This window comes from Alligator sinensis, unplaced genomic scaffold, assembly GCF_000455745.1.
Source record: "Alligator sinensis unplaced genomic scaffold, ASM45574v1 scaffold1204_1, whole genome shotgun sequence".
NCBI lineage: Eukaryota > Metazoa > Chordata > Crocodylia > Alligatoridae > Alligator > Alligator sinensis.
The window spans coordinates 254694-264079 of record NW_005842412.1 but is presented as its reverse complement, the minus strand read 5'-3'; the positions used below and the strand labels follow the sequence as shown (position 1 = coordinate 264079).

At 46.9% G+C, this 9386-nt stretch overlaps 1 protein-coding gene across 4 annotated transcripts; it reads right to left on the bottom strand.

Moving 5' to 3' along the window:
• Positions 1–2539: 2539 nt before the first annotated feature.
• On the bottom strand, positions 2540–7420 carry CUNH18orf32 (chromosome unknown C18orf32 homolog). Of its 4 annotated transcripts, none has more exons than XM_006030022.3 (3): positions 7329–7420; positions 5627–5868; positions 2540–3440 (listed from the first exon to the last, which is right to left on the bottom strand). In XM_006030022.3, exons 2-3 carry the CDS (start codon positions 5840–5842, stop codon positions 3366–3368), a joined length of 291 nt encoding a protein of 96 aa, XP_006030084.1. In that variant the 5' UTR covers positions 5843–5868; positions 7329–7420; the 3' UTR covers positions 2540–3365. The 4 variants fall into 4 exon arrangements, with proteins under 4 accessions (XP_006030084.1, XP_006030085.1, XP_025067340.1 ...); XM_006030023.2 differs by lacking the exon at positions 7329–7420 and adding an exon at positions 6991–7054; XM_025211555.1 differs by lacking the exon at positions 7329–7420 and adding an exon at positions 6136–6245.
• Between the last annotated feature and the right edge of the window lie 1966 nt (positions 7421–9386).

Genomic DNA, 9386 nt, shown 5'->3' with positions numbered 1-9386 from the left:
CTGGCTGGTGCTGATCCGTCTGGGCTCCTCCTGTCCCCAGCAGCACGTGAGAAGCCAGCTTCAGCTGCGTGCTGCTCCGGATGGGACAGACCCGCCCGGGTCGGCACCAGCCAGCAGAGGTGGCGGCGGAGCTGTGTGCCGCTTGGGACTGACCAGCGCAGGTAGGGGCAAAGTGCAGCTGAGCCCCTGCTGCTCCGGCTGGGCTCATCCTGAGGTTCGTTTCATGTTTGTAAAATGCTTGGAGAGCCCCACATGGATGCACTGCATAGAAATGCAAAATATATTTTGACTTATTTGGTTAGCACCTTGGGCTGAGATTTTCAAAGCTGAGTCAAAAGGCCAACCTTCCATTAAAATGAGTGAGATTTAGAGGGCTCCAAATCCTTTATGACAACTTTGTAACATGCCTATCTACCCCTTTTTGCAAATCTCAGCCATAGTTTAGAAGCTCAGCCAAAGAACATAAGAGCTTCTGAACATAAGAGCATAAAAAGTGCCACGCTTGGTCAACCCCATGGTCCATCTAGCTCAGTATCCTGTCCCAAACAGTGGCAGAGGTGGATGCTATAGAGGGAGAGTTTTGAACTGGTTAGAGCCATTTCATTGTCACTTCCTGCAACTTAATTGGTGTCAAAGGTCACGTGACACCACTTCCTGATGTGATACCACTTCCTGCGAGGTCTTTGAATATGGCTCACCGGCCCACTGTGTGATAAAAAGTTTGTGATCTGGCCCCACATTCAAAAAGGTTGGACACCCGTGTTCTAATACAACTCTACCTACAAGCCAATTCCTAAAAGCAAATTTCTAAATATCATTTCCTAGCCATCATTGCCCTGTGCCAGATAAACCATCAACCAGGTTGGGCCTGCAGATGGCATGGACACTGCCCATCTGGCATGCTGGCCAAAATGTTGGAGCACCACTGTCTAGCCAGGCCCTACTTCACCATTTATTCATACTTCTCAGACAGTTCCCTTCCCTTCCTAAGGGACCACACCAAGGCTCTTTGCCCAGCCTAATCCAAACCCAGCCATCTGTAACCATCTCAATCTTCCCATACTTGTTTCCTTACCCGGCCAATCACAGGTCTAAACACCTCCCATCCTCCCCAAAAGAAACCTATATTCCATGTTGGATCCCTAGTTTCAATTACTCAATTCCCACCAGGCCAGCTAAGGCCAGTACTTTCCATTTGCAAGGCACTTATTTTCTTCTCTGGAGAACACAAATGCAAGAGAAGCTATGATAGCACATTTACGACTTATTTCATTTTTTGCCTGGTTCCACTGGTAGTCCAGAGAATTTGGTGCCTGGTCCCACTGCAGAGAAAGTCCTAAATAGCTCCTCCATGGGCAGATGCACGCTTAGAGCCCATGGCATTGTCAAAACTGAGACTTGTTGCTTTGGCTGTTCTGTCAATCACCAGTATATTAAGATTTCTCAGAGGCAAGTTCTTTTTATGAAGAGGCAATAGGCACAACCCTAAAACAAAGACAACCCAGCCACTAAACATCAAGTCCCTGTTGCAAAGCACACTGGCACTGCAGAAAACAGCTATACGATACTTACAGTATTGGGAAAAGTGAATATTTCCCACTAATTTCATTCTTGGAAGGAGCTAAAACATTTTTTTCTTTTAAGTTCCACCATACAAAGTCAGCCTCAGATGTAACCTGAATGGAAAAAATCTTAACTCGACTGGGTTGAAATCAGGCAGAGTTATGTCTTGCTGAAAACAGGATCTAAGATGCGAAGCACTGGAGCAGAAGCACTGATGCGAAGCCTTTGGAGCAGGATCTTTTACTTGTGCTAGGCTATAGTACACAGACTGAAGGTTGAGAAGACTAACAAGAATTAATAGTAGTGTATTTTCCCCCCATGTGTTAACACAAAGTTCTTTAGACCAGATTATTTTAAAAGGAATCTCATGGTTTCAGTATCCCAAGAGACAGCTTACATCACATACTAACTAATATGTTTAGTGGAGGGAATGATAATACTAATCAGCTTTTCCTGTGATTCATTTGTTCTATTGCTCCTAGTTACCGTCCATGAACTACGTAAAATAGCTCTAAAACCTTGTGAAGGATACAAGCACTACACAGGTAGGAATTATAACTGCAGACAACCTATTTCAAGCAAGCCATAGGTATTAAATGACCCCCTGATGGAGAGACTTGACCTATACATTGTAGTTCTCTGAACATTCTCTAGTAATGCAGTGTTCAAACTGGGGTTTTTTGTTACCACTATACTATATATATATATATATATATATATATATATATAAAACCTTATCTCCCATTCCCTACTGAGCCAAAAGAAGCATCCAATTCCACAGGTAGATTGGAGAGCAAAAGACAACAGGAGGGTGTCTTCCCAAATCTGACAGCAAGCTAAGACAGAAAAAAACAACAGTTTTATGTTGTTCCTCATGCTTGATACCTTGTCTACATGCCTCAGCTGTTTCCCATTCTGAAACTACATGTATAAAAAAAAGAATAGAAACTAGAAATACTCTTATGAGAAACAAACCGGAATTTTAAAACATTTTATTTCAATGTATAAGTTAAACAAGCAGGTTAAACTGATTTTATCTGGAATAATTTTAAATATTACACGGAATGGTACAATTTTGAACTGCTGCAACTGACACATGAAGTAATAGTCCTTTCATGCTATGTCCCTGCCATTCCTCTTTAGAACAGAAGTGTGCAATCTCTCAGTGCTGAATAATTAAAGGGAAGAATCAGGACCTTTTTTCTGTTTGTAGTAAGCTAAGAAAAGCCTGCATACACGGCACATCCTCTAGCTCCTTGGTGATTTCCCAAAAAAAGCTACCTGTATCCATAATTCATAAATCTTTAGTGAAGGCAGGGAGTCCTTTAGTTCCTAAAGTGAAGAGCTAAAACACCTCCTTGGAGATAAATTCCAAACTATAGCAGATATAATCCAACACTTGAAACCAATACAGAATAAAACAATGAGATTAAACTGAATGCAGGATTCAGGAGGTTGTATAAAATGATGGATTCTGGATATATTCTAAGGCAACTATGTATATATCTGATATCTACAGTGCAAAGCCGCATTTATTCATTAAAAAAAATAATTTTGCCTAGAATCTAGCTGTCACCTGAAGTACACACGGGAAGAATTTCAGTGGGAAAAATGTAGTAAGGAATTAATATTTTAAAAAATTTCTCAAACATTTTAAATAGGAACCTGCTAAATACTCCTTTTAGTGGCAGAGGACACTTCTGTACTACTCATCTCTCTTCCATTTAGATTAAAGTGCAAAAAAAAAACAACTCCAAGAGCAGTATCACCAGTTCATATCGTATAGGAAGGAGTAAAATCCTTTAGTCGGTCTTCTTGTCAAAAACCTCTGCTGGTCCCTTTGCAGATACTCCATTTGCAACACCATTGCTTTCAAACTGAAAATAAAAATACAAGACAGGAGATAAATCTTTCAATCATGAGATTAAAGACAAAAATCAAATTTAGAACGCAATTTTAGTTGGGGAGAAACATATTCAGAGACAGCTTCAGAACATCTACCGTAATTCAAGAGAAGTTTACATTGGTAGCTACTGCAGTCAAAAGCAATTATTTAAAAGGTAACACAATAAAATGGTAGGGGAAAAGAGTACAGAAGAATATACACGAATTTTTTTGGCTAGCATAGTGTGATTTTGATGAGAATGATAACCATGAAAACAGCTGAACTGCACTGACATTCTTACTCATTACCACCAGCAGAACCACGTAAGGTAATTTAATTCTATCCTATTCTGCTTCATGCATTAGAGCAGGTGTGTCAAACATGGCCCTCATCCAGTCCACAGAGCTATCACTCAGCCCGCTGACTTTACTCTGTCCCTGGCTGGGATGGAGGAACTTTCCTATGGCAGCAGCCAAGTGCTCATGCAACAGCCACAGTGCTGGAGCCACCAGCAGCACTGCAGAAACAAGCCTGCATTACAGCTTGTTTCTGAGGCAGCAGCTAAGCATCCACAATACCCGTGCTGCTGGGGCTCCAGTGCCCACCTGGCTGCCAAGCACCGAGTGAAAGCAGCAGCATTGGAGCCCCATCAGCACTCTGGGAAGAAGCCAGGCACAGCAGCTTATTCCCACAGTTGCAGCCAATTGCCTAAAATGATGGGCTCCTTCCCACCACATCTGGACCAGCTGCAGTGGGCACCACACATGCACTGGATCCAGCATGTGGAGGTCTATGCGCACAATCTGGCCTGCAGGTAAGGCCAGATGAATTTGACACCCCTGTATGAGATGGTCATCTAAGATCTCACTCTTCCACTAATAGAATCTTCAGCAAACAGAAGTGGAATAGAAATCACATCTCTTGAAGATGTTTGTTTCCTCCCCAAAAATCACAGAGCTCAGACAGGGGAAATTTACTTTTTCAATTTGCGAAATCTGTACCTGGTTAAGCATTTACGACCTTTTCTTTCATATATAAATTTAACTCCCAAAACCCGCTGCACCTTTGGCTGTAGACAGAAGTGACAATTTTCACCTGATCTGGCTACAGGAAGCAGTTTATAGCTGTGACCAAACACAAATGCCAGGCTGCAGAGAGCTTCAAAAAAGGTGAAAATCTGACCCTTCATTGCATGAGGTATCAGATGAAAATGTTTCAAAATATAGTGTCTTCTCTAACCTGTCCATGGAGATCCCAGACTGGTGCTGCTTTTAGAAAGGGAGGCAGGGGAAAGGGAGAAGAAAATTCAGTCTGGGGGGTTTTCAGCCCCTCCTGGAGGGTGGGGCAGGTGTATTGAAGCCCCCCCTTTCCCCACCCTGAGGTGGGGGTGAGGGCTCCAATTAACCCACTCCACCCTTCAGCACCGGCTGGGGAGCCCCAAGAATGAGCTCTTTGCTGCTTTTCCCCACTTCCATTCAGAAAACAGCGAGCACTGGCAGAGAGCCATGGCCATTGCTACAAGAACCTGGCTGCAGGCTCCCAGCCCACTGCTAGATTCCCTTCCTTGCTGGAACCAACAGTGAACTTCTGTTTGGTCTGGGCAAATGTTGTAACTCAGAGCACTTTGAACAAATTGTTCTGAGTTACAGCTGGGAGCTGCACTTCTGTCTGCACCCTTTATGACTATCAGTTTGGATTACCGCAGCAAGCTCTAGTGGGGGCTTCCTTGTTTAGCTATGACTAAGGACCTACCGAATTCCTGGCAGAAGTGGAGTGAACTGTGGCTCCTTTAATTTTGCAGGTTCCCCCTGTCCTGATGGCTGATTGGTAGAGGGGTCCTGCTTGTGGCTCACTCCTGTTCAGCAGAGAGGCAAAAACTGCAGTTTTAAACATGGCCCTGTTTTTGCCTTCTACTGCCGATTGGCCCCAGACAGCCCTGCTGTTTGCAGCTGATGGGCAGGGAGGCAAAAAAGGCACCGTGTTTAAAACTGAGATTTTATCTTCCCTGCTGATCAGGAGGGAGTGATGGGGTCCTCCACTAATCAGCGGGCAAGGGGAGGGGAGGAAGAGGTGAGGTGCGTGTGGGGAAACATGCAAATTAAAGGAGCTGCCATGCATTCTACTTCCGCCATAAATTTGGTAGGTCCCTAGCTATGACCCTCTTCCAACATATCTTACCTTATAAGGCCCAGAATCATCCTTCTGGTCTTTTTTTGTAGCTGCAGTTGCAGTACTGTCACCATGACCTTGTTTTGTGGCCATTGTTTCCTGTGCTGCTCTCCTGGGCCATAAGCGCTTAATGAAAGGTGAAATTATAGGGTAGATATATGGCTCAAGAAACTTCTTGTAGACCCAGAGAAGAATTGGAATGACAATGCAAGGAATGCACACCATGGCTCTTCTTGATCTGACAACAGAAGCTGTTGATACAAGAGAAAAAGTTTAGGATGATGGAAAATGGTATACAATAGACTAATAAGTAAGTGAAGGTTGAGCAGTAGAAAGAGAAATTTGTTTGTTTGTTGTTTTTAACAAATAGCTTAACATGGGTGACAGAGGAAAGCTATGCTAAAACTTCAAGTAACTCAGTCCCGCCATTCAATTACGAGGGGGCTTCTGTAACAGCAAACAAGGCTTCCTCCATTTTGCTGAAAGCCCCGGGTTGGTATTCCCGACGCTTCGACAACCTTTTCAGGCTAAACCTTGTTGTTTTGTTCTGTAATTGCAAAGCTGAAATTGAGCGAGAAGTTCTCTCTGGAAAAGAAATATTTGCTGAATGTAAGGCCTTTTAGTGGTGGCCTGAAAAAGAAACAGGGAAAAGCCTCCTCAGTCAACTCCGTACAGCAGAAAAATGCTCAAAGGGTACAGTATTTCATTTGGATTCTTCCTTTAACCACGATTAAAATCTTTAAAAAAATTCTTGTAGCCAATTTAAGCCAGATTAAGGTGCTAGGTGCCAGCAAATCTTGCTAACGTCAAATAAAGCTGGGAGGGCTCAGCACCTCCCACGTCTCCAACTGAGCAACAGAGAACTCGGGCGTCCCCAAGGAAGGTGTTTGAAAACCAGGGCAACATCTCCCATACAGCAGAGCTTCCCCAATACAAAGCCCAGCAGCACTGCTGAGTTTGTTAGCTGGAAGGTCTTAAAATATTCAGCAAAGACATGGCAGGGGGCTCTATGACAGTATTGCACCTGCTTGCTTGGCAGCTGCCTCTACCTCAGTCTGGGGTTAAGGTTATGACCGATTTCACCTTTGACCTATTAATAAGCCCTGCCACTGACCGGGTCAGACCACAGGCCCCTCTTTGCCCAAGCTCCCGTGTCGCACCAGCAGCAGCTGCACCGCTGGGCCGCTGCCACAGGCGTGTATCCGGTGTGTTTTACAGACACCGCCGACACCTCCCCCTTCCGCCGACAGGGCGAGACCCCAGCGCGAGACCCCAGCACGCGCCCTCCTCTCCACCTCCTCCCTCCAGAGTCTCCCGCCGAGGTGCCGGCTGCACTTCTCGTGCTAGAGGACAGGCTGGCGATTCAGGCTGACCTTGACAGGTTCACAAGACGGGCGGATCAAAGCCCAATGACATTCAACACGGAGAAATGCCAGACGACTTGGTGGCAGCTTGTAAGTACATCAGGGAGCGCACCAGGAACTGGGAGGACGTCCGTTCACCGGCCGCGTGGGCGGGGGGCTGGACCAATGATCTCGCGAGGTCCTTCCAGCCCCAGTGTCTATGGAGTCTACAGGGTCTGAGGTCTGTGGGATCTATAGGGTCTAAACACCACTCGGCTGCGGCCGCCACCCCCCGGCTCGGGCTGGGCTGCCCACCGAGCGGCGGCGGCCGAGGCTAACAGGGCTGAGCCCCCGACGCGCCATCTCACCTCAGCCACCGACGCCCGCTCGCCCCGGAAGCCACCTCTTCACTTCCGGAAACCACCGCTTCACTTCCGGGTCAGGGAGCGCAGCCTGGGCACCAATGAGAAAGCGAGGCCCGCGGGTCACGTGCTGCGTGGGGCGGGGCTGCTCCCCTCCCCGCCGCCGCCATGACTGGTGCGGGACTTCCGGGGTGGCTCCCGGCCCGGCTGAGCTCACACACGTGCCGCGTCCCGCGCGCAGCGCAGCGACGCGGGTCGCACCATGACGCTGTATAAGGATGCCGCTGTCGGGAGCCAGGCGGCTGCAGACAACGCTCGCGTCGGTGGGAGGTTTCTGTCCAGCTTGCATTTGTGGGGGAGCGCGTTGGAGACGGAGGGTGGCTTCAGGGTTGGAATTGGACAGGACTTCGCCCCTTCTTCCTCCCCCTGGCGAAGCACGGCGGGGCTGGCGCTCGGTTTCCTTGGTGGCTGAGGGACTGAGGCAGGGGCAAGAGGTACCTAGGATCTGGCCCCGTAACTGGCAGCTCTTCCATTGACGCCCGAGGGGAGGCCGGCTGAGCCCCCTGTGCGGGCTCTGCGTGCCCATAGCACCGGAGCCAGAGACGCTCGTTTGCTTGCTTTCCGAGACAAATGGCAAAACCCTGTTTTGCAACACTTGTCGTGGTTGCATTTTGCAGAAAAACACCGGTGAAGCTCAGGCAACGTTAAAATGCTGTTTAAACGCACTTCACTGTCTGCACAAAGAGCAGCTGCGCGGCTGTTTCTAGAGCTCGTCCTCTCTTCTGCGCTTGGGCCAGCATTTATCGCAGACAAAAAGAAGTGCTACGGCAGTGAGACGCTCACATCACCATTGCTGCGCACGGGGTGCCCCTGTTCTAAAGCACAAAAGAAATGAACTATTCAGCATCCCACAGACCAGCTGGTTCTCATAGACATTATTTGTCCATCATCAATTAACATCATTGATGTTAATCAATAAGGAGAGGCTGAAAGAGCTGGGCCTATTTAGTCCAGGGAATGATTGAGAAGAATGATTAGGAGCCTTCAACTACCTGCAGGGGAGTTTCAAGGGGATGGAGCTGGGCTGTGGTGGCAGGTGACAGAACAAGGAGCAATGGCCTTAAGTTGCAGCAAGGGAATTTTAGGTTGGATATTAAGAAGAATTTTCTCACCAGGAGGGCAGTAAAACACTGGAACAGGCTACCCAGAGAGGTGGTGCAATCTCCACCCTTGGAAGTTGTTCAGACCTGGCTAGACAAAGCTTTGGCTGGGATGATCTATTTGGGAATGGTCCTGCTTTGAGCAGAGGGTCGGGTCAGCATTTCTTAACCCATGGGTCATGACCCAAAAGTAGGTCGCAAGAATATATGAAAGGGTCATGAACAAACTTTAAAAATAGTTCCTGTTTAAAGGAGAAAAATGGGGGAAACTGGCTGCTTCCCCCCACTGGGGCCTAGGGGCAGGGAGAAGCAGGTCAGGAATGAGGGGCACTGGGTCTGAACTGGCCATTGGCTTTTACAGATGGGTCCTGGTACAAAAAAACCCAGAACCACTGGACTAGATGACCTCCCTTCCAACCCTTACTTTCTATGATTCAATAACTAAACACGGATAAATGGAATGTTGTCATCACCTTTCAACACTCAACATTTCTCTCAATTAAATAAACATACTGAAGTGCAAAGAAAAAAAATCTACCAACTGAATTTATTGAAACTTTTTTGTCTTACCCTTACCGTGAATTTCCAGGCTTTACAGATTGAGATTATTTCCAACTAAAGTGGTTGCAAAGTTAAACTGTTTGTGACAAAGATGTTAGAGGAAGGAATGTGCTTTAGGAATCCACAATAGCAGGTTGGCAGCCTACAGCCCATGGAGCTGTTTCATGCAGCCCTCGGACCTGGGGCTTCTGTTCATTCAGCAACATTCAAGGGAGTAACAATTCAGCAGCATGGGGAGGGGGTGTTTTACATGGCAGTCACTCTCCCCATGCCTTGAGAAAAAGGGAACTTGGTCCTAATGCCCACCTTCTCACCTAACTGGGTGATGCTTTAAAGCAGGAAT

Coding starts and splice junctions, on each gene's coding strand:
- CUNH18orf32 (XM_006030022.3), bottom strand. CDS start 5,842: ATGGTGTGCATTCCTTGCATTGTCATTCCAATTCTTCTCTGGGTCTAC. Junction 3,441..5,626: donor ATGATTCTGGGCCTTATAAG/GTAAGATATGTT, acceptor TTTTATTTTCAG/TTTGAAAGCAATGGTGTTGC.